This window comes from Mandrillus leucophaeus, unplaced genomic scaffold (genome assembly GCF_000951045.1).
Source record: "Mandrillus leucophaeus isolate KB7577 unplaced genomic scaffold, Mleu.le_1.0 Scaffold240, whole genome shotgun sequence".
Classification (NCBI taxonomy): Eukaryota; Metazoa; Chordata; class Mammalia; order Primates; family Cercopithecidae; genus Mandrillus; species Mandrillus leucophaeus.
The window spans coordinates 1,712,330-1,734,906 of record NW_012102477.1 but is presented as its reverse complement, the minus strand read 5'-3'; the positions used below and the strand labels follow the sequence as shown (position 1 = coordinate 1,734,906).

General features: G+C 52.0%; 2 protein-coding genes across 2 annotated transcripts in view; one reads left to right on the top strand and one right to left on the bottom strand.

The window, feature by feature from the left end:
• The first annotated feature begins 1,229 nt into the window (after nt 1-1,229).
• Nucleotides 1,230-5,490, top strand: TCEB2 (transcription elongation factor B (SIII), polypeptide 2 (18kDa, elongin B)). Its single transcript, XM_011982635.1, has 2 exons — nt 1,230-1,412; nt 4,799-5,490. The coding sequence occupies exons 1-2, from the start codon at nt 1,271-1,273 to the stop codon at nt 4,909-4,911; spliced, it is 255 nt and encodes an 84-aa protein (XP_011838025.1). The 5' UTR covers nt 1,230-1,270; the 3' UTR covers nt 4,912-5,490.
• Nucleotides 5,491-16,047: 10,557 nt separating this feature from the next.
• SRRM2 (serine/arginine repetitive matrix 2) overlaps nt 16,048-22,577 on the bottom strand; it is a 13,584-nt gene continuing 7,054 nt past the window's right edge. The window contains exons 2-10 of the mRNA XM_011982634.1: nt 20,274-20,546; nt 19,294-19,401; nt 18,932-19,096; nt 18,333-18,410; nt 17,840-17,902; nt 17,715-17,747; nt 17,481-17,531; nt 17,222-17,314; nt 16,048-17,136 (exon numbers count right to left, since the gene is read on the bottom strand). Of these exons, the coding sequence (XP_011838024.1) occupies nt 17,094-17,136; nt 17,222-17,314; nt 17,481-17,531; nt 17,715-17,747; nt 17,840-17,902; nt 18,333-18,410; nt 18,932-19,096; nt 19,294-19,401; nt 20,274-20,515 (876 nt within the window). The 5' untranslated portion in view covers nt 20,516-20,546 and the 3' untranslated portion in view covers nt 16,048-17,093. The remainder of the gene's footprint in view (nt 17,137-17,221; nt 17,315-17,480; nt 17,532-17,714; nt 17,748-17,839; nt 17,903-18,332; nt 18,411-18,931; nt 19,097-19,293; nt 19,402-20,273; nt 20,547-22,577) is intronic.

Genomic DNA, 22,577 nt, shown 5'->3' with positions numbered 1-22,577 from the left:
GGGCTGGGACATCCGTTGTGCGGGTGAAGCGCGAGCTGCGCTCGCCGCGGGGATCTCTGGTCCAGGGGCGATGTTTAGACCTCGTGCTGGGCCCCGGGCGCCGAGGGCACCGTGGCATCCAACCCCTGCAACGGTATCGCCCGCGCCGTGCAGTTGACGACATTGAGGTTCGGCTTGGTCTCTTAACCAGCCAAAGGTCATTGGCAGCGCCAGGGTTCGAACCACGACCCCTTAATTCCCAGCTTTCTTCGCAGGCCCATCGGAATCACGCTGTCCCCCGGGACACTCCTTGGGGTGGAGGGTGGCGGACTCAGTTAATGCAAAGAAAGTGTGGTCCCACTCGTTCTTCACCAAGCAGCCGTTATTACCTCCCTATCTCCTGCTGATGTTCTAGAAGACCCCCTTTCCCCTTGCAAGCGAACTGAGATTATTCAGTTAGAATGGCTTGGGGTTTGGGGTCTGCATTGGGGAATCAGATGCATCAGCCTCCGGTTTACGTGTCCCAGCATTGTGAGGTTGTCGCCTAAGTGCATTGATCAGATTCTAGAGCTGGAAACTGGGAAACTGACTTTTAGCTCCAGGCTCAAAGCCTCAGCTCTCATGGTCTCTAAAGGGCTTTTTTTCCTCACTGATAACTGCTGGCACTTAGCGAATATTAAATGGCCGTGCCTGTGCATGTCCCATGTGCCACATATCTACTTAGTGCTTTATATTCCTTCCTAGCTCATTGAAACCCTCTGGTGGCCCTATGAATTGAAAGTCTGGTAATTCCTAGTTTACAGATGAGGAAACTTTGCATCAAAAGGCTCAACTACTAGCCAGCAGCGGTGGCATGGTCCTGTAGTCCCAGCTACTCTGAAGGGTGAGGCAGAATTGCTTGAGCCCAGGAGTTCCAAGCTGGAGGGTGCTATGATAGCGCTTATGTAGGGTCTGTGCCACTACACACCTGGGCAACATGGCGAGACCCTGTCTCTAAATTAAAAAAATGTTCGAATGACTTGTCCAAGGTGGCAGAGCTGGGATTGAAACCCAGGTCTGCCTATCTCCAGATTAGCTTGGCTCCTCAAATTAGATTTGCCTGGAGAATTTGGAAAAAACCAGATTCTAAACCCTACCCTGGGAGGTTCTGACTTAGTTGTTCTTGGATATAACCCTGGAATCTGTGTATTTGACAAGCAGAGCGGTGGTCCTGGGCCACACTGAGGGAACTCTCTTCCTCCTCTGACTTCCTGTGTAGTTGCTGGTCAGAGGTCTTTGGGACTTGCCCCACATGGGGCCTCTCCCAAGATCCTGCTTCTCTCCTCAGGATGACCAACTCTTGGATGATGGCAAGACCCTGGGCGAGTGTGGCTTCACCAGTCAAACAGCACGGCCACAGGCCCCAGCCACAGTGGGGCTGGCCTTCCGGGCAGGTGAGAGGGGTCTGGGCTGGGTGGCAGCCAAGCAGGTTGGGGACACCGTTCCGAAGAGGGTCATCAGGGAACCTGGAGTTGAAACCTTCAGGGCAGTGTCTTCCTCGTGCCTAAAGAGCTGGCAATATCCTTTCACAATGTGTTTGTTTCCTCATTTTTTTTTTTTTTTAAAAAAGAAGCAACCAAATGAGATGCTTACAGAAACCGAAGCTTATTTCCCGAAGCTAGCTCACATTTACAGGCGCTGAGTGCCTGGCTCTGTGCTCTGTGTGTTACTCTGTGTGTGGCTTCCACTGCCCTGTCTCATCCTCTCAGTAGCCCCGGGAGGTCCACATACCATCATCCCTGTTCTGCAGATGAGGACACCGGCTTACCGGCAGTCACACAGGGAGCCATGGTTAGGATGCTGGCTGCCGGGCCCTTGCTGGAGTCAGACATCATGCCAAGCTCTATGCTGTGTATCACTGAATCCCTCTGCATCTCTGTGTGGTTGAGATTTGGATTTTGCCTGTTTTCAGGTTCAGTGAAGTGAGCCCTGGGAGGTTAGGTCACCTGCTGGGACTGCCACGCCTAGGATTGAGATCCAGAGCCTGTGCTTCCATCAGCCATACCCCACCCCTGCCCAAGCTTTAGAAACCTGGGGATTAGGGAGTGGTTTACTCCTCGCCAGGGTATCTTCTTCCATCCAAGAGAAAGGGAGGGGGGATTTTAAATGTTTTGTCTCTGGGAACTTGAACAGAGGTTATAGAGCTGTGTTTTCACAGCCGTGGACCCAGCAGCTGTGTGGATGGCTGAGAAAACTTTATTCAAGTTATAAAGAATTATTATTTTTCTGCCTGTAAGGAAACATAGCAGAGGCTGAAGAGGAAGAGTATAGTCCTGGCTCCACCTTTCCATTCCATAAGTTCAGGCTAGGCCTCAGTCTCAGCATCTATATCCTCTAGCCAGCTACCTTGCCCTCCTGGCCCTCCTGGCCCCGGTTTTCCCTTCTCCTTAAACGGGTGTGATGAGACTGGCTTCACAGCAAGGTGGTGTGAGTCCTCATGCACCCCAGGTCTGGCCTGCTGCCAGTGCCCAACAGATAGGAAGCTTCAGAACCTTTCTGTGGGCTCTTTCTGCCCAGATGGTGATGTTAAGAGTTAGGTGCAGGGCTGGCACAGACATACAGGTCGTGCCCTGTACATGGGTGCATTTTGTTGTTGTTGTTGTTTCTGAGACAGAGTCTCACTCTGTTGGCTAGGCTGGAGTGCGGTGGTGCCATCCCAGCCCACTGCAGCCTTCACCTCCCTGGTTCAAGAGATTCTCCTGCCTCAGTGGCCTGAGTAGCTGGAATTACAGGCATGCACCACCACGCCCAGCTAATCTTTGTATTTTTAGTAGAAATGGGGTTTCACCTTGTTAAGTCAGCCTGGTCTCAAACTCCTGGGATTACAGGCTTGAGCCTTGGCTCCTGGCCCAGGGGTGCCTTTCTGAAGACAGCAAGTGAGTGCCAAGAGTATATCTGGTCTGCTTCCCCCAGAAGTGTCACTTTCTCTAATTTGAACAGTGGTACGCTAGAGGTTTGCTGTGACTTGGAAGATATTGATAGACCCATTTTGCAGGTGAGAAAATCAAGGCTAAGGAAGGTGACTTGTTTTTCTCCCACAGCCCCTAGTATGGCATGGAATGTGGTGGTGACTCTGGAGCCCAGGTCACATCAGCCCTCTTGCAGGTGAGGGCTATCTTGATAGGGGCACAGCATGGGCTGTGAGCTCTTTGCTTCCCCATGGACTGCTTGCAGAGACACACTTCCTGGGTGCAACTCAACCCATCACCATGTTGTTCCCAGGCCTTGAATGGGTGCCCCGCCCTCCGCCTCTACCCTCCCCGAAGCTTACCACTCAAGAAGATAAGACAGTGTTTCAAATCAAATGTTAAAGAGCATTGTCCAGGCTCATCACGAAAGAATGAGGGAGGTAGTGAAGGCACGAATGGTCACAGGTTTGTGGCTTGGAAGATGCATTAGATTAAGCTGCGTCAGTTTCTGAACCTTGGCACAGTGGACACATTGGGCTGGATTACTGTGTGGGTTGCCTTGTGCACCATAGCATGTGGAGCCGTATCCCAGGCCTCTACCCACTAGACAGCGTTGGAACACCCCACCTCCCCAGTTGTGACAGCCAGAACTGTCACCAGGCATGCCAGCTTTCCCTGGGATGCCTAATCAGTTGAGAACCCTGAGCCAAGCAGAGATGGGTCTCCTAGCTGGAAGAAAGCACAGGAGAAAAGCTGTGGGTTTGTTTGCTGTGTGTTGGGGTGACAGTAGGGACAAGACAGGGAAGGCCTTTGCCTTCCTGGAGCCAGTCAAAAGGGCAATTTGTCCAGTGGTAAGTGCCCCCACGCCCAGGATGTCAGGATGTCTTGACTTTTGGGGGTGGGTGGATTGGAGGTTCATCTGAGGAGGGGACCTGAGTTGGACCCTGAAAGTCCAGAAGCAACCAGCCATTCCGAGTGCTGGGACCAGCAAGTGCGAAGGTCTGAGTTAGGAAAGAACATAGAGAGCCAGAGCCTGAGAGCATGGGAGGCAGAGGGAGAGACAGACAGCAAGGACTTGATGGTATTCAGAGCATGATGGGAAGCCACTGGAAGGTTTTAAGCAAGGGAGGAATAGTCTAGTTGATTTTTTTTTTTTGAAACAGTCTTGCTGTGTTGCCCAGGTTGGAATGCAGTGGCTGATCTCGGCTCACTGCGAGCTCCGCCTCCCGGGTTCACATTCTCCTGCCTCAGCCTCCTGAGTAGCTGGGACTATAGGCACCTGCCACCACACCCGGCTACTTTTTTTGTATTTTTAGTAGAGACGGGGTTTCACCATGTTAGCCAGGATGGTCTCGATCTTCTGACCTTGTGATCCGCCCACCTCGGCCTACCCAAGTGCTGGGATTACAGGTGCCTGCCACCATGCCCGGCTAATTTTTTCGTGTTTTTAGTAGAGACGGGGTTTAGTGTTAGCCAGGATGGCCTCGAGCTCCTGACCTTGCGATCTGCCCACCTCAGCCTCCCAAAGTGTGTGAAGGAAACAAGGATATACATTCTGGGTGAAGGCTGATGCTGGCTGCAGGTGGTCAGCCCTCAGACTCACTAGTGGATATGGAAGATGAGGAAAGGGGCCCCAGCATGGTCAGTGGGAAGGGCTGGGGACCTTCAGGTTGGGCCCACAGGGGTAGGAGACATTGCTGTGGGGCCATGGGGCAGCTGGAACAGGGAGGTCAGCTCTGTGGAGACCAGCTGTGTGGACGAGTGTTCGCATGGAGATCCCCAAAGCTGCAGATGATCACCCATGAACACCAAGGACCCAGCTGGGGCAAGAATTGGGATATCCCCTTGCAGCTCTGCTCCTTCCTCCACAGATGACACCTTTGAGGCCCTGTGCATCGAGCCGTTCTCCAGCCCACCTGAGCTGCCCGATGTGATGAAGCCCCAGGACTCGGGAAGCAGTGCCAATGAACAAGCCGTGCAGTGAGGACCCCCAAGAGGCCCATTCCCCCCAATAAAAGATTTGGGAGTCTTCCTGGTTGCTGCCTCTTTTTCCCGACCCTCCCTGGGATGGGTCCCACTCCCTGTGGGCTCCTTTTGGGGCTTGTTCTTGGCAGTTCCTGTGCTGTCCTGTCTCCCAGACCCTGGCTGAGAACTTGGCCCAGCCTGCTGCTTAAAGACACCATGGGTACCTGGGTTGCCTTGAGACCCAAGCCATTGTTAGCAGTTAGCCAGCTACACCAACCACTCCAGGGGAAGGGGAGGACTGGGAGGGACACAAAGACCACAGGAAGCCTCAGGGACAACACATTCCAGTTTTAGGTCTTTTTCCTTCTAAGTACCCCCCACCCCCACACTCTGCATGTCCACTCCCAGGGGCCTCTTGTCCTGAGGACAATGGCCAAGAGCAGAAATACAAGCTGGAGCCTGTGTCCTGGTTTGACAGCACGTTCAATGAGGGAACCCCAAAGCGGACCCACACAGGTCCACCCACACTGGGGGCTGCAATCAGGGAGGGAGGTGGCTGCCCCCTTACCACACCTTTAATAAACAGTCTACAGACCCAGTTCCTGCATTTCTCATTTTTATTTGACAGAAAAAGTTGCTCTTGCTGTACAGATTTTAAAAAACCAAAATGCCTTTAAGAAACGTGAAAAGTTGGGGGGAGGGGTACACAACCTCATGGGGGGCAGTAGGGAGCAACTAATTCCAACTCCTGCCCCTACCTTCCAAGAACACCTTACACAACCTCCAGTCCCAACCACCATCACAGTCACCCCCTGGGAACTTTTGGATACAACTGGGGCCATGCCTCCCTGGCCCTGACTCCAGGCTGGGGTGTCCTGAACTGTATCCTCCCCTCCCCCAACTCCCATCTGCATTCCCTCCCACCCCAAACCCCCCAGAACACGTGAACCAGGAAGAACTCACGGAGATTAACATTTCACAGGAACAAAGAAAAAAAAAGGGAGGGAAAGGGAGCCCTTCATCCAAGGGCTGCTAAGGTTCAAAGGAGAGCAGACAAGGACCCTCCCACGGCTCTGCTGGGGAAGAAGGGACACTCCCTGTGGCTCCAGAGCATGGGGTGTGGTGGAATCCCCCAAAGACAATTTATGGAGACCTGCAACAGAAGATACGGGTCAACAGGGAGTTCTGACCCTAGTCCTCAAGGCCAGCTTCTGGGCCACTCCCAAAATGGGGCTGCCACCCACCACCACAACTGGCTCCCAGAAGGCGGCCTCAGCCTTCCAGGACGATGCGCACCTGGAGGAGCGGTGTCTCATGGGCCGAGGGCTAGGTGTCTCCCTCCTGCGCTTGTGGCTGGGGGATCGGCTGTCCCCACGCTGGCCTCTCCGGGAACCCCGTTCACTGCTGCTGCTGCAACACAGGACAGACATCAGGCCACAGAGTGGCACCACCTCAGGCACCACAGATCCACAAAGCTTTCTTGGTAGAAAGCAGTGGCAGCCAGACAGGGCTGGGTGCTGACACCTGCAGCTGGCCTTACCTCTGCTGATCCCGTGGCGACGGCTGGGGCGAGGGACGGCGACGCTCCACAGGCGAGTAGCTGAGGGACCGAGAGTCCCTAAGGGAGTCTATTGGCTTCCGGGGACTGCGGGACCTGGGGAACACAGTAGGATCCAATAGCACCACGCCCTTTCAAGCACAGCGGCCAGCACTCAGGACCACCCACCCAGGTCCTGACCACCAAACCTCACACCACACAGGGCCAGCCTCAGACCCACCTTTGTCCGCTCACTCACCCATCCGCCCGCACACCATCCACCGAGTGCCCAGTGAGCAGGCACAGGGTGCAGCGGGGGATGCAAAGATAAAAGACATTCCCTGCCCTTGAAGGAGCTCAGTGGTGAAGGAAGGCACGCACGGCCCCGTGTGTGGGAAGCAGGGCTGGATGTGCGTGGCTCTGGGGACCCAAGGAAGGGGGACATGGGGCAGGGCAGGGAAGGGGCAGGGCAGTCTTCTCGAAGGTGCTGTTTGAGCGGAGTCTTGCAGAACGAGGAGTTCACCAGGCGGACAAGGAAATTCCAGGCAGAAGGAACAGCATGTCCAAAGGCATGGGCTCTCCTTAAACTGCAAGGCGCTGGGTGTGGCTGGAGCACAGGGCATGTGTGGGGGCGGGCAGGAGGAGAACACAGGGCGGGCAAGGCCCGTTGGTGAAGAGCCTCACACGCCACTCCCGCAGAGGTGGGGCTTTGTCCTGCAGGCCACAGGGCGTCCCGAAGGATTTGTGGAGTGGAGGGAAGTAGCCAGATGTGCGTTTTAGAAAGGTCCCTCTGGCTACATGTGGAAGAGAATGGCGTGGAGGCGGGGAGACAGGGAGGAGGCTGTGGACAGAGTCGGGAGAAGATGATGGTGGCCAGACCAGAGCCCTGGCAGTAGCAACAGGGAGACAAAGCTAGAACCCTGGGACCAGGCTACGTGTTGAGGGAGGGAGAGGAAGAAACCAAGGACCCCCCAGTCCTGGCCTGAGTGCCCCTGTGGATGGCGCAGCCCTTCGCCAGAACAAGGTGCAACGAGCGGGGGAGAGAACAAGCGCCTCTTCCCCCACAACCAGATGCCCAAGGTCACGTGAGACACCCAGCCGGGAGCTCACACCCCAGGGCCCTGTCTCTCGATAAGTCACTCCCCCACCCTCCTTCCATCTCAGGCAAGGCAGCACTCACCTCCGCTCGCCAGGGGGTGGCTTCTTGGGGCTTGCAGGTTTGGGCAAGGCCTGAGGGCCAGGCTTAGCAGGGGAAGGCGAGGAAGAGGAGGAGGAGGAGGAAGAGGAGGAGGAAGAGGAAGAGGAGGAAGAGGAGGAGGAGGAAGAGGAGGAGGAGGAGGAGGAGGAAGATGAAGAGGAGGAGCTGGAACTGGAACTGCTAGAGCGCCTCTTCCGTTTGGCTGGGGTTGGCTCCGGAGGACGTCCCTCTCTAACAGCCTCCTTTGGGGCTGGGGTGGGGCTGGGGACCCTGTGGGAGGAGAGGAGTGTCACAAGGAGACAAGCTGCCCCAGCCCCAACCCTACCTTCCTTGGCCTGGAGGAACGGCAGTGGGGGGAGGGGTGCCTGAGAAAGGCGCTGGGAGCTCTCCTAGCCCTGTAAGCCAGCAATTCTCTGGAGAGCAGTGGTGCGAGCTGACCCAACCTCTGCTAACAGAAGCAACAGGCTGGGGCCCGCAGCATAAGGGATCAAGGTTAAACCTCAAGAATGTCCCTGATGGAGGAATAAGGCCTCTGGGCTCAGGTGTGGAAGCTGAAGCTGGGTAGTCTCCTTCCTCGGAGAGCCGCAGCTTGGGGAGGCCCCTGTGAGTGCAGGTTGGCTGGGGAAGGGGCCGTCCTGCCTGGAGGCAGGGAGAGGGATGGGATGACCTCTGAAGATCCTTCCAGCCCAGGGAGTTCCTCTTGAGGTCTAACTGCCATCCCTCCTGCTGTAAAATTAAGTCCATTTCCTCTAGTTCTGTCCTCTGTAGAGACGGAAAACTTATCATTATCCTCTAGAGAATGAACCTTTGGAGACTTTTATCTGTCCCACTCCTCCTCCCTCCGCCCCCGCCCCAGCATTCTCTTCTACCCCCAGCCTGAGGGTCAAGGTCCCCATACCTCCTCCAAGAGTCAAGCACCTGTGACATGGTTTCTCCCTCCCCACTCCCAACCCATCCCCAATACCTCCCCACTGAAGGATGCTAAAGTCAAGCTCCCTCACCTCTTTAGTGCCACCTCAGGTTGCACAGGAAGGCTAGAGCCCTCTGAGTCGCTAGAACTGGAGCCAGAGGAGGAAGACGACGACGACGACGACGATGAGGAGGAAGAAGAGCTAGAGGACGACGACGAGGAGGAGGAACTCCGCCGCTCCTTTGCTGGCTGCAGGGCGGCTAATGCAGAAGGCTGCTGGGCCCCAGTAGAGGCAGGTGGCTCCCCCACATCAGAGTGGGGCACCCCGGGGGCAGGGACAGAGAGCATGCCATTGTGGTCACCAGCAGAGGACGTGGTCGTTGCCACCGCCCCAGAGGAAAGGGACTGAGACCCTGCTACGGGGGTGGTCTGGGCAATCAAAGAACGGGACTGGTCTGAAAAAGCAGAAGGCACAGGAGACCTCGGCTGATCCTGTGCTGGAGGGAGAAGAGACTGTGAAGGAGCCTGGCCCATTCTAGAGGAAGGGGAGGGAGCCCGTTCAGAGGTCATTCTAGACTGGCTTGGGGCAGACGGTGGTGTTCTGGACCTGGCTCGGTCAAGGAGCGGTGGTGAGGTTCTGCCACTGACACGCTCGTAGGCAGAGAGGGGCACCCTGGGGCTGGTGAGGTTTGCACCAGACAATGTTGGAGCCATCCTAGCACTGGTGAGGCTCGCGGGGGCCAAGGCTGCAGCGGTTCTGGAGCCGGCAATATTCACAGGAGCTGTGGCATGTGCAGACCGAGGACCCACCAGGTTTGCAGAGGCTGGAGCCTGTGGTGTTCTGGAGCTGGAGGGATAGTTTGCAGCAGTTGGTGGGGTGCCAGAGCCTGTGAGACTCAGAGCTGCCAAGGCAGCTGGGGTTCTGGCCCCTGCTAGGTTCACAGCTGGGGCTGTGGGAGTGCGAGGGTCAGCCAGGTTCACAGCCGAAGGTGCCACCGCTGTTCTGGGGCTGGCCAAGTTCATGGCCGCTGCTGCAGCTGGCGTTCGAGTGTCAGCCAGGTTCACTGCTGTTGGGATGGCAGGTGTCCTGGCGCTGGCTAGGTTCATGGCTGCCGCAGAGGCTGCAGGAATCCTGCTGGCAAGGTTGGCTGCTGGAGCGGTTCTGAGACTCATGAGAGGCACCGGGGCTGGAACCTGGGACATTCTTGCAGCAAGGCCAGCAGCAGACATGGACGGAGGAGGCCGAGCAGTGCCAAGACTGATAGCGGTCAGGGCAAGTGCAATCCTGGACTGAGCATGATTTTCTGGCACAGATGTTCTCTGGTGGTCAGGTATTCGGGGACCTGGACCATCCATCATGGAGCCACCGGCTTGCTGCAGGACAGACATGGGTGTTCTAGAGCTGCCAAGGGGTTCAAGCATTCCAGGTGATCTGCAGCGGTCAAGAGGTGTTGGGGACATGCTAGGACGACTAAAGCAGCTCATTCTGGAGCTGTTGAGTGCTACTGGAGGTGTCCGCGAACCAGAATGATTTCTTGTTGCTGGAGGAGTAGCAGATCGTGAACGATCAGAACTACTTCCAGATGCTGAACGCCTGCGGATGGCTGGAGGAGATCTTGTTAAGGACCGTTTGCCCCGAGCTGCTCGTGGAGTACGGGATCTGGAGCGGCGGCGGATAGCAAGTGGTGAGCGACTTCGAGAACGTTTGCGTGGCAACAGTGGCGTTCGAGACCTAGAGCGGCGCCGAATAGCTGGAGGTGTCCGGGACCTAGAGCGGCGGCGTGTCACTGGTGAGGTTCGAGAGCGGGACCTTCTTCGAGTTACTGGAGATGTGCGAGATCGAGACCTCCTTCGGGTGACCGGCGATGTTCTGGATCTTGATCTTCTGCGAGTGATAGGTGAAGTTCTGCTTCGAGATCGCCTCCTGGTTACTGGTGGAGTCCTAGATCTGGACCTTCTGCGTGTCACTGGTGGAGTTCTAGAACGGGAGCGCCGGCGTGTTGTTGGTGTTCTGGACCTTGAACGACGACGGGTTACTGGTGGTGTTCTGGATCTGGATCGCCTTCTGCTCACTGGGGATGCTCTTGACCGGGATCTTCGTCGAGTCACTGAAGTCCTGGACCTTGACCGTCTCCGGCTGACTGGTGAAGTTCGAGACCTGGACCTACGTCGGCTTATCAGGGGGGTTCTGGACCTGGATCGCCGGTGAGTGGCTGGAGAGGCTCGAGATCTAGAGCGTTTCCATGGGGCTGGTGATGTCCGTGAGCGAGAACGCTTCCGACTGGTTGGGGGTGTCCGAGAGCGGCCTCTTCGGCGTCGAGAGGAGGTCCGGGAACTTTCCTGCCGGGCAGGGGACCTTGAGTGATAACCAGAGCCTCCCCTCCGTCGCCGAGTAACCCGTGACCTTGACCGGCTCCGCTGTCTTCGCCGAGAGGTTGACTGAGAAGATCCAGACCTATCTCGACGTCGGGTTGTTCTGGTTTTCTCTCTCCTTGAGCGGGAACGGGACCTCTGCAGTCCACGAGGCTTTGGTGAAGGAGAGCGGCCTCTCCTTGAGGTTGTCTTAGTGCGTGGAGATGAAGCTGAGCGCCGTCGGCGTGAAGACCTTGACTTTTCGACTGGCTCCGGGGAAGACACTGAAGGACTTCTCCGGCGCCTTGGGGGAGTTCTAGAGCGAGTTTCTGGTGAGGATGAGGCAGAACGGCTTCTACGGGAGAGTCTGGCCTTCCTCGTTAGCTCAGGAGATGATCGAGAGCTGCGACGTCGAGGTGGTGTACGAGACTTGGTCTTGGGCTCTGGTGATGACCTGGAACCTCTGCGAGCAGTTCTGGATTTGGGCGGATGTTCAGGAGAGGACTCGGTACTGCTGCTTCCTTCAGGAGAAGGGCCTCTACCTTTGCTTGATGAACCTGATCTGCTTCGTCTGGGAAGGGCCCGAGGGGCTGGAGCTTTAGGTTCAGGAGAGGAATCAGAAGCACTCTGTGCCCTGGGTGCTGCTCTTGGTTTATCTTTCACTTCAGGTGAGGAACCAGACCTACTGCGCCGAGGAGAAGGTCGAGATTTGCTGTCAACCTCTGGAGATGATCCAGAGCGACTCCTCTGCCGAAGTGGGGTTCGAGTCTTGGCTTTAGAATCTGGAGAAGAATCTGACTCACTTCTTTCCTGAGGGGATGCACTGGGTTTCACATCAAGTTCTTGAGAGGATCCCGAACGACTTCTCTGCCCCAAGGGAGTCCGAGCCACAGTTTTCTGATCAACTGATGATTCTGACCCACTTCTTTCTCTCTGGGGGGTAAGACACTTGTTGTTGAGCTCTGGGGATGATGGAGAACGACTCCTTGGCCTAGGAGTCTGAGGCAAAGCTTTCGGTTCTGGCGAAGAATCACATTCGCTTCTCCCTCTGGATGGTGTTCTAGGTATATCTTTCATTCCAGGAGAGGACCCGGACAGGCTGTGCCTCGAGGGAGTCCCAGACCCATCTCTAAGTCCTGGAGAAGACCCAGACCTGCTTCTCCTTGATGGAGTTCTGGGTAAACCATCTTTCATTTCAGGAGAAGATGCAGAACTACTTCTTTCTCTCGAGGGTGTTCTCGGTACAGCATCAAGCACAGGTGAAGAGACGCTCTGATTTGAAGACATCCCTGCCTTTTCCACTGCATCTGGGGATAACTCAGAACTGCTGCGTCTAGAGGATCTTGTCGATTGTTCTTTCATGTCTAGAGATGGATCTGTTTCCAGCTGATTAAGAAAAGGTCCATTTAAATCCTCTTTAACCTCAGAAGAAAATCCAGTATTCATTTCTGTACCAAGTGGGCCTGAGTTTCTAAATTCTAAAGATGATTCAAAGCTGTTCTCCCTGAGTGGGGAGTTAGACAGTTCCTTATGTTCTGGAGAAAAATGTGGCCCACCCCAAGATGAGGCCACTGCAGGAATTTCTACTGCTTCCAAAGAAGCCTGTGACTGGCTCTGATCAAGAGTCAAAGACACAGCAGGCCTTTCTTCTACTTCAGGAGATGATTCAAAGTTACTTGCAGACATTTCTTTAAGTTCTGAAGACAAATGAGACAGGACTTGGCTTGTGGGTTCTTCAGACTTCTCTACCACCTCCATTAACTCTTCATCTTGGCTTGATGTAGGCAATGCACTATTTTGCTCTTTTGTTTCTGGAGATGACCCAGCACCACTTCTGTCCCTTGACGGGGTTCTAGGTGCGTCTTTGAACACTAGTGAAGACTCAGGTCTATCCTGTACTGGAAAGGGACTAAATTTGTCTCTTTGTCTAGGAGGTGATGCAGTAGCATCCTCCTGAGGGAGTAAGGCCATTTTCTCTTTTGAGTCAGAAGTCTCCAATCTACTCTGCCCCAAGAAAGAATTCGAGTCCACTGTAGGATGTGAAGAAGAGTCAGACTGGAACCTGCTCAGCTCAGGAGACATTGCGGATTTCAATGTAGGACTCGCTGACAACTCACCTCTATCTTGTCTTATTGGAGATCTGGATGCCAGCTCAGTGATTGGAGATGAAGACCTGGACTGACCTCCCTTAGGCGATGTTTGAGATTTGCTCTGCAGAGATGGTGATTCTGAGTGACTCTGTCTCACTTCTGGACTTGAAGTATCAGATCTGTGGTCTGGTGAAGTTTGAGATTGTCCTTTCAGTTGCAGAGATGAGAGTCCAAAATAGCTCTCACCTGGTGGTGTGCTAGATTTTACTCCTGCACACAGAGAGAAGGATCCAGGGCAACTCTGAACTAGTGAGTCTTTAGACTTCTCTTGGGGACATGGCGACTTTGATCTAGAAAGACTTGGCCCTGGTGGAGTTTGGGCCTTTACTTTGGGGTGTGGTGAAATAGACCCTGAGTGACTTTGTCTTGGCGGTGTTTCAGGTTTCACTTTGGTATCTGGTGAGGAGGACCTAGAATGACTGTATCTTGGCAACAATCTGGATTCCACGTTGGAGCAGGGAGATACTGATCTGCTTCGCCGTGGAGTTGTTCTCGATGTCACCCTACTAGGACTTGGAGAAGAGGAGCCAGAATGGCTTCTTTGCCTTGGTGATATTACTGCCTTCACTTTGGGTTGTGGAGATGACGACCTAGATGGGCTTTGTCTGGGAGGTGTGCTAGATTTCACTCTAGGAGGAGAGGACCCTGAGCAACTATGTCTCGAAGGGGTCCTAGATTTCAACTCAGGGTCAGGTGATGATTCAAAACAGCTCCGTCTTTGTGGCGTTACAGATTGCTCATTGGTCTGGGGACTTGTTATGGACCCTTGCCTTGGTGGTGTTCCAGATTTCACTTTAGAATGAGGAGACGAACTGGAATGACTTCGTCTTGGTGGTGTTTTAGATTTCTGTTTAGGTGGCGGAGAAGAACTGGAGCGACTGCGTCTAGGTGGCGTTCTAGATTTAGCTTTAGGTTGGGAAGATCCAGAGCGACTGCGCCTGGGTGGCGTCTGTGACTTTTGTTTAGGGCATGGGGAAGACCCTGAAAGGCTGCGCCTTAAAGACAAGCGAGATTTTGCTTTGGAGCGTGGTGAAGACAGAGATCTGCTCCGCCTTGAAGAAATGCGTGATTTCTTCATTTCTGGGCTTGAATTGGACCTGCTTCTTCTCTGAGATGTTCTGGATTTGTTCTTCCGGTCTGAAGATGAGCCAGACCTGCCTCTTCTTTGAGGTGATCTAGAGTGAGATCTTCCACGTCTAACTAAGCTTCTACTGCGGGATCTTCCTCGTCTTGGTGTCCTAGATCGAGACCTCCCTCTCCTGGCTGGTGTTCTGGAGCGTGAGCGACCACTGCGTCTAGCTGGGGTTCTAGAGCGTGAGCGGCCACGTCTGGCTGGGGTTCTGGAGCGTGAGCGGCCACGTCTAGCTGGGGTTCTAGAGCGTGACCTGCCACTTCTCCTGGCTGGTGATCTACTACGAGACCTCCGTCGTACTGGCGATCGGGTCCTAGATCTGCGCCTAGCAGGTGTTCTAGACCGAGACCTGCCCCTCCGGGCTGGTGTTCTAGACCGAGACCTACGCCTGGTGGGTGTTCTGGATCGTGATCTCCGCCTGGCAGGTGTTCTAGAGCGTGACCTGCCCCGCCGGGCTGGTGTTCTAGAACGAGATCTGCCCCGAGTGGCTGGGGATCTAGAGTGGGACCTCCCTCGCCTTGCTGACCTAGACCTGCCTCTTCTCTGGGTATTTCTGCTCCTAGACCAGCCTGGTCGCTGAGGAGACCTAGAGCGGCCACGTCGCTGGGGGCTTCTAGATCTTCCCCACCTCTGTGCAGACCTGGACCTACGCCACTGGGGAGATCGGGATCGAGAATGACCTCTCTTTGTAGGGGTTCGAGACCGAGATCGCCCTCTCTTAGCGGTGGCAGGGCTACGGGACCTCCCCGTCCTACGGGAAGGGGTATGAGAATGTGATTTATCCCGTTTTGCTCGGCCATGTGAGCGATTCTTGGATGTGGGAGAAGAAGAAATCTCTCGGTGGGACCCCGGAGCTGGAGCAGGTTTAGGACTTTCTGGGGAAGAGCTGGCATGCCGAGAAACTTTGGTAGGTTGAGGGGATGGTGGGCTGCTCTCTGAGGAAGAAGACTGGGGAAGTTTCTCAGGAGATTTAGGTGGTGAACGGCCCCGAGTGGGAGAGGCCTCAGATGGGGGGTTCACTGGCTCCTGGCTTAAGGGGGTTGTTGCAAGTGGTTGTGGGGAGCCGCCATGTCGCTCAGCAAGGAGCGGAGTGGGAGCAGGTGGTTCTGGGCCTGTGCTGCTCCTTTCCGGAGAGGGGCTAGGTCGAGCTGCAGATTTCTAAGAGTGAAAGAGAGAGTAGGGATAGGGATTCATAAACGCCAAGACTTCACATCACTCCTAAGATCCCAACACCCTTTCCAATAACTTTTCTTTTACACATCCCCTGACCACAAGCAATCACTTTCATTCAATAACAAGGAATTATAAAGAACAGTGGGGAAAACATATGAAGATATGGATAGTCTGAGAATCTTAAAACTGGAAGAAACACTAAACGCAAATAACTAACACACTACTACATTTAACAACAAATACTACTACAAAATGTTATCAAAGCGGAAAAAACTATCTTTAAATGGAAAAATAAGCAGTTTCCTAAAGCGAATGGCAACTTCACCTTTTAAGAATAACTCTATTAAAGGAAAAGAAACAACATGAATAAAGATGTGAGAACATGATTTGTTTGAAGAGTAAAAAAGCAGACCAGGATGGGAAGAGTACAGGAAATGAGACAAAAACCAAATTATTAAAAGCCTTAAATGTAATTCAAAAGCAATAAGGAAGCAGTTAAGTTTCTGAGGTCAACCAACTTGTAATTTGGAAAGGTAATCCTGGATGACATGGAAAATTGATGACAGAGGCCAAGAATTTACACTGTAATCACTAAAGCAAGAGGAAATGATTAACGCTTAAAATTAGAAAAGAAAACTACTGAAGACTATTCCAGTGTTTCATTCAAACTATTGGTGGCAACCCAATGGATTAAACAGTTTCAGTGAGACACAACGAGCATTTAATGAAAAAAGAAAAGAAACTAGAGGCATTACACGGCGTACACAGATAAAATACAACTTTGTTCCAGTTCTGTGTATAAACAAGATACAATATAAAACCTATTAGTATCCAGTGAGATTTGATTCTAAAGGGTTCACAATTCAGTCTAGTAACAATACAAGTTCTGCAGATACAGTAAGAAAACTGGGAGATCAATGCAGAAAAAAATAACCGAATTTATTTTAGTAAGTTACTACCTCTCCCTTTCATGTCACAAGTTTATCCTGAATCTATATACTTGCAATCCAATGAACATCACCAACTCAAGAACATACCTCCTTCTTGTCTTTATCTTTGTCTTCATAAGGGCTGCTAGGCTGTTTTGTAGCAGGCTCCGGGCTACTAGGCCGTTGTGTGTTGGTAGTAGCTGGTTCACTGAAAGGTGCATCTCCCTCCCCTCGTCGCCCTGAAGCAGGGGAAGGACTTCGCCCAGTCAAGGCAATTGTATGAGTTTTAGCTGCAGCACTTCGAGACCTGCAGAAGTTAATTGAGGATGGGGGAGAGGAAGGAAATCAGCTCAAAGGGAGAACAGGAAACCCCCTCCCCAACTCCCATCCACCTTTTCCAACTGTACAACCCTCTTCCAAAAAGCCTGCTTAGTCGCATAACTCAAATCATTCACTGAAATGCAAGTACAGTCCACTTTGGTTCTTCTCTTCCCAACACAATCCCAAAGAGTGTTCTCCCTCTACCCCTTCACTCACCTCCCCCAAACATCCCCAAACCATCCACCCAGCCCACTCCCTACCCGCTTCATTCACAACTCACCTCTGAGCCCACCTCCTTCAGGAAGCCTTCCCCGATTAAGGAAGCCAGGGTAAGGATTCCTTCCTCCCCCAGACACCACGAACAAACCACCACCCCCCCTATTCTGGCAGTCCATATACATCAGAACGAAACAAAAAATAACAAATAAACAAAAACAAAAAAAAAAGAGAAGGGGAAATGTATATGTCTGTCCATCCTGTTGCTTTAGCCTGTCAGCTCCTAGAGGGCAGGGACCGTGTCTTCCGAATGGTCTGTGCAGCGCCTAGCACACCGTGGGCGCTCAATAAATATTAAATTAATTAACCCATCATTCCCTCTCCCTCCCTTCCTCCTGGACTACCCCTTACCGACTGCGGGAAGTATCAGAGGAGGAAGCAGAGTCAGCAGAAGTTGAACGGTGGGCCCGGCGGCTCTTGGGGGCTGGTGTTGTACTTCGAGACCTGAAGGAAGACCACCGCCACAGCTAAGGGTACTGCTGTACCTGCCCTGGATTTTCCTCACCTACTCCTCAACCTTTTACCAGTTAGGGACATAACTGACTCAACCCCTTCCCACTAAGGTGGCGTTCACTTACTTTCTAAGCAAATTCCCCACAAATTCACTCACCGCTTTCGTTTTTTGTCCTTAGATTTACGTTTGCTCTTTGGAGTGGGAGACCTGAGAAATAAGGAAAGGTTGTTAAAAGTAACTTTTTTAAAAAAGGAAGTAAAACCAAAAGTGAAATGGAAAGAGTTAGGGAATGTTAACAGGAGAAAGATCAAGGTATTGAGCTTCACTTCAAGAAAAAGAAATCACCACTCTACATGCCACTGTGCCCTCAATGAGTTAAAGAGCTCTTACCTATGCTTACGCTTCTTGGACTCGGATTCTGACCTGTCGGAAAAAAGAGAAGAAAAAACATAAAAAACACCTCTGCCTGAATTCAGCAAGCCTTCTCCAATCACTCAAGTACTCACACCTCGTACCTGTGCTTCTTCTTCTTTGAGCTTTTCTTTCTCTCCCGTCGAGGAGAGCTGCTCTCTGACCTGCTAAAGATGGATTCAGAAGCAAGATCATTCTGCTTGGCTTCTTTCCTGGCCCTCCCACTTACAATCTCTCCCCTAAAAAGGTTTCTAAAACACTTGAACATCCTAATAGCACTAATGCCCCAGACCTAAGCCCAGGACTTCTTTCTTCCTTCTTCAACAAGTAACTCCTTAAGGCAACAAACCTCAAAATGAAAAAGGAAATTCCAGAATCCAAAACGTTGCTGGCTGATCTTAATTGGCAACACTGCAAACTCAACACGTCCCCACTGCAAAACTCAGATATTTCTTCAAGGTGAGGCCTCAATGGTAACTCCCTCCTCCCTGACAACTATCTCCTGCTTTGTGGAAGCCAGAACTGTCCACTTCCAGAGAGAGAGTACACCACAGGACTGGTCCTCTGGCTAGCAAAGTAACTTTCCAACTAACTTACCGTCCTCTATCTTTCTTCTTTTTCTTCTTCTTCTGCTTTGGGGTTGGTGAGCGAGAACTGCTAGACTCCCGAACAAGGCTGGGGAAAGATGAAAAGCAGCAGAGATGAGCGCTAGGACAAACGTTCCTTTATTTTCTTTAAAAGACAGTCTCAAAAAAATATTTAAAAAAATTTTTTAAATAGTCTCGCCCTGTTGCCTCAGCTGGGGTGCAGTGGCAGCATCATAGCTCACACTGTAACCTCCAACTCATGGGCTCAAGAGACCCTCCTGCCTCCACCTCTCTAAGTAGCTTGGACTACAGACACGTGCAACCACCCAGCTTTTTTTCTTTTTGTAGAAATGGGGTCTCACTATATCGCCCAGGCTGATCTCAAACTCCTGGCCTCAAGTCATCTCCTGCCTGAGCTTCCCAAAACGCTGGAATTACAGGCGTGACCCACCGTGGCTAGCCCTTGGACAAATTTTCTTAGACACCTCAACTTCAGAAAAACAAAATCTGAAGAGTTTGGGAAGAAATCAGTCCATAAAAGGAAAAAAATAGAGCAAGGATCTTACAATCAAGAAAAGAAGCTGACAGTGGTTTCTTGGCCTTGTATACCTGTAAGGTTTGGGAGGCTCAGGAGCCGGTTGTTTAGCTTCTCGGGCACGACGCTGAGGATCAAAAGAGCTGCCATCTACGTAAGAATCACTGATGCCAAAGGCAGCACGAAGTCTTTCATTCTTCTTCTCATTCAATTCTGCCAACTGGTGAGTCTCCGTGACCCTAGAGAAAAGAAGGGCAAAAGTCTGAAGGAAATATAAAGGACAGAGCCATATTCAGAACACAAGTATAAGCAGGAGCCAAATAAGACATGGAAAAGGCAGACAAAAGCAGGAAGTCCCACGTAAGGAAAAGGACGGGAGCGGCAGCCAGCAGCCAGAGTAGAGTCCAGAGTCATCGAGGGAGAGTGCAACACTCACGCTGGCCTCTGCCCTGGGGTCTCCTCCTTGCCCCCAGGGTTCACATCCTTCTCCAGCAACATGAGTCGAAAGGTCGCCACTTTCTCCTGAATTTGCTGTTCCTCGTACCTGAAGAACAAATCCCTTCAGGGTTAAGCTTGACAGGACACTTTTCCCCAGTCCCAGGTTTCCATTTCCCTCATTCCCAAAAGGGGCCCTTCCCTCTCCATGCACACACAGAAGTTTCCATTCGCTGTCACCCTAAAGTTCCTTCTATTCAGTCTAATCTTTTCCCATTATCTTTCTTCCCTCTACTTACTACTCCCGCTAGAACAGTGGATTTTAAATATGCTACACTTCAGAGGCCAAAAGAAAAAAATTAAGCAAGCAGGGTTTCAAGTGCTTCTCCCCAACTTCAATAAGAACGTGCCTTTTATTTCCTGGGATTCCAAAGTGAGGGATACTGTATAAAAGGGTCACCACTGCTGAAGTTTAAAACCACTGCTCTAAAAGAGTTTTCTGCCTTAATGTGCTCCTTTTCCAAAATTTCCCTTCCCAGCCCATGATTCCCTCTTCTTCAAATGTTCTTCTAATTCCTCTTTTCCTGCCCATGCTACTTTCCAAGGTCTCAATCCTTACATCCATTCTTCTTCTTTTCTACCAATGACAACACCTATCAGCTTACCTAGCTCCTCTATCTGGTCTCTGCTTTCCCATCTCTCCCCTGAAACACATTTTTGTTCCTCAACGGCCCCTCCCTTCTCCCATGTGCCTCCATTTAATCCCTCAGGCTCCCATCTATGCCTCAGACACACAGCCTTCTCATTTCCCACTCTGCACTGTCCCTTAACTGTTTTCAATTCTCTAGAGCTCATTTGCCTCCTCCCCTACCACAACTCCTTGCCAGGCCTCTTTCAACCACCCTAAGCTCCCTACATCCCACCTAACACCCCCAGCTCTGCACTCATTCAGTGCTTGACTCTCCCCCAGCTCTCCCTCACCCCTGCTCTTCCATCATCTCCTCCAGCTCGAGGCATCGCAGCTCGACGCGCCGCTTGCGCTCGTGGTCCAGGATGTCAGGATTAGGCCGCTTCACCAGGGCAGCCTCCAGGCGCCGCAGTTCCTCCTCTCCCTTGTAGTCAGGCCGCTCACCCCGGCGGCCCCGCACCAGGGACAGGTTGCGCTGGACGTAGCCGTTGGTGCCGCTGCCCCGGGGCGTCGGCAGCCCGATCCCGTTGTACATGGCCCCGTGCCCGGGGGGGGCACCACCGCTCCTGAGGGGGAGCGGGGAGACACGGGTCAGGCCCCTGGCCCCAAACTAACCACTTACCATCCCACACCCAAGTCCCTGCTCTCCTTCATCCCTATTTCAACATTTATCTTCACACTAAGTCTTCGCTATATAATGCTCCACCATCCTCCTGGTCTGCCAAAAAAACCACTTCTTCGTCCTTCCAAATTTCCTTTCTACCAAATCACAGCCCAGTTCTTACCTTTCTCTCAACGCCTTTGCACAGATTTCTAAATAATCCCTCCCTGCACCTAGATTTTCTTCTTTTTCCACCCTAGGCAAACAAGGATCTTGTTCCTCTAAAATCTCTCCACACTGTCCCTTTTCATTTTCCTTTGGCCCCAAAATGCACAAGTGGCGTCTTACCAACTACTCTACTTTCTAACCTCTAGTAACCAACCAAGGCCTCCTGGGCACAACAAATACCAGACATAGATCTGTGGCACCCAAGGGCCTCTAGTCCATGTCCAAAGACTCTCCCAAAAACTGACCTACAGATTTCAGACCACCCTATATGAATACGAAATAAACTACACAGCCCCTAGGTATCTGAACAGCAGACTAGTTGGTTCAGAATGTGCAGCCTCACACCCCAACTAAAGGTCAGCACGCACATCAGAAACACACATGAACCTTGGATAATCTTCATACACTTCACCTCCCAGGTAAGGGCCATTTCCTTGATTCCAAATATTTAAAGATCCTATCAACCATCCTGATCTTTTATTCCTCCAATTTCTTTCCTCTCAATAGGATTTACCACAATTTGCAGTTCCTCCAAGTCTTGCCAGCTGTCAAAAATTATCTGCTTTCCACTCTGCTCTATTTAAACACATCAAATCAGTCTCTGTTCCAACCGTTCCCATACCTTCTCCATATTCCTTGCTCTAAATCTATCTAGAAACCCTCTCTACACCCCACTTTCATTAATGTCCAACTGTTGGCCTTCCCCACCAATCCCCTGGATAGTACTTCCTAGTTTTTTTTCTCCCAGCCCTGCCACTTCCTTCTTTCCTGTGTTAACCCCATGCCTCGTCCCAAGTTCTAGCCTTTCAACTAGTCCCAACCCTGATGTGACTCTGAAAAATTCTCAAGTCCCAGCTTTTCTAGTGAGATTCCTTGGCTACACATACTCTCTTTCTCATCCTCATCCTCTCCAAGATAGTTTCCTAGAACATACACGTATGAGGAAAAACTACCCAGAAAAAACCCTACGGAATAGACAAAGTGGAGAGAGTGATCAAAGACGTAAAAGAACTGGATAAAAGGGAAGGATGCATTTAGAAAATTCCAGAATGAAGAAGCATCATACAAATGTTTGGAAAAATATACTAGTGCATGCACGCACACAGAGTAAATATAGAAGGGTGCTAGCCCATACCTCCTCACCCTAGACTAAGGATGGGTCCCTACCCAATCCCAGTAGCAGACCCAATATCGAAAGTAGAAGGTGACAGAGGAAGCTAAACCTGGAAAAGGCAAGCAAAAATCCAGGAAAAAATGAAAAACATTATGACTCAAAAAATCAATTTCTTCTCTACACCCCAATCCTCATTTTCATCTTCTAGTTCCAATCCTCCCCACAGTTTAAAACTAGGTCCTTCTTTGCCTCTCCCTACCCCACCAAATTTCTGCTTCCCTTGCAGCATGTCTTTGACCTGCAATTAATTCTTCAGCTCAACCATTCACCCACACTTCCATACCACCTCACACAAAAATCCTCCCACTCCCTAAGAAGGGAAAACCGAAGGGAAACCCAGGCCGGGTAAGGTGGCTCACGCCTGTAATGCCAGCACTTTGGGAGGCCGAGGTGGGCAGATTACCAAGTCAGGAGATTGACACCAGCCTGGCCAACATGGTGAAACCCAGTCTCTATTAAAAATACAAAAATTAGCTGGGGGGCGGCGCGTGCCTGTAATCCCAGCCACTCCGTAGGCTGAGGCAGAAGAATCGCTTGAACCCGGGAGGCGGAAGGTTGCAATGAGCTGAGATCGCGCCACTGCACTCCAGACTG

What these genes read in the sequence shown, in the direction of transcription:
- TCEB2 (XM_011982635.1), top strand. Translation starts at nt 1,271, where the DNA reads ATGGGGCCTCTCCCAAGATCCTGCTTCTCTCCTCAGGATGACCAACTC. An exon ending in GGGGCTGGCCTTCCGGGCAG is followed by an intron (nt 1,413 to 4,798) that starts GTGAGAGGGGTC and finishes CTTCCTCCACAG; the next exon opens with ATGACACCTTTGAGGCCCTG.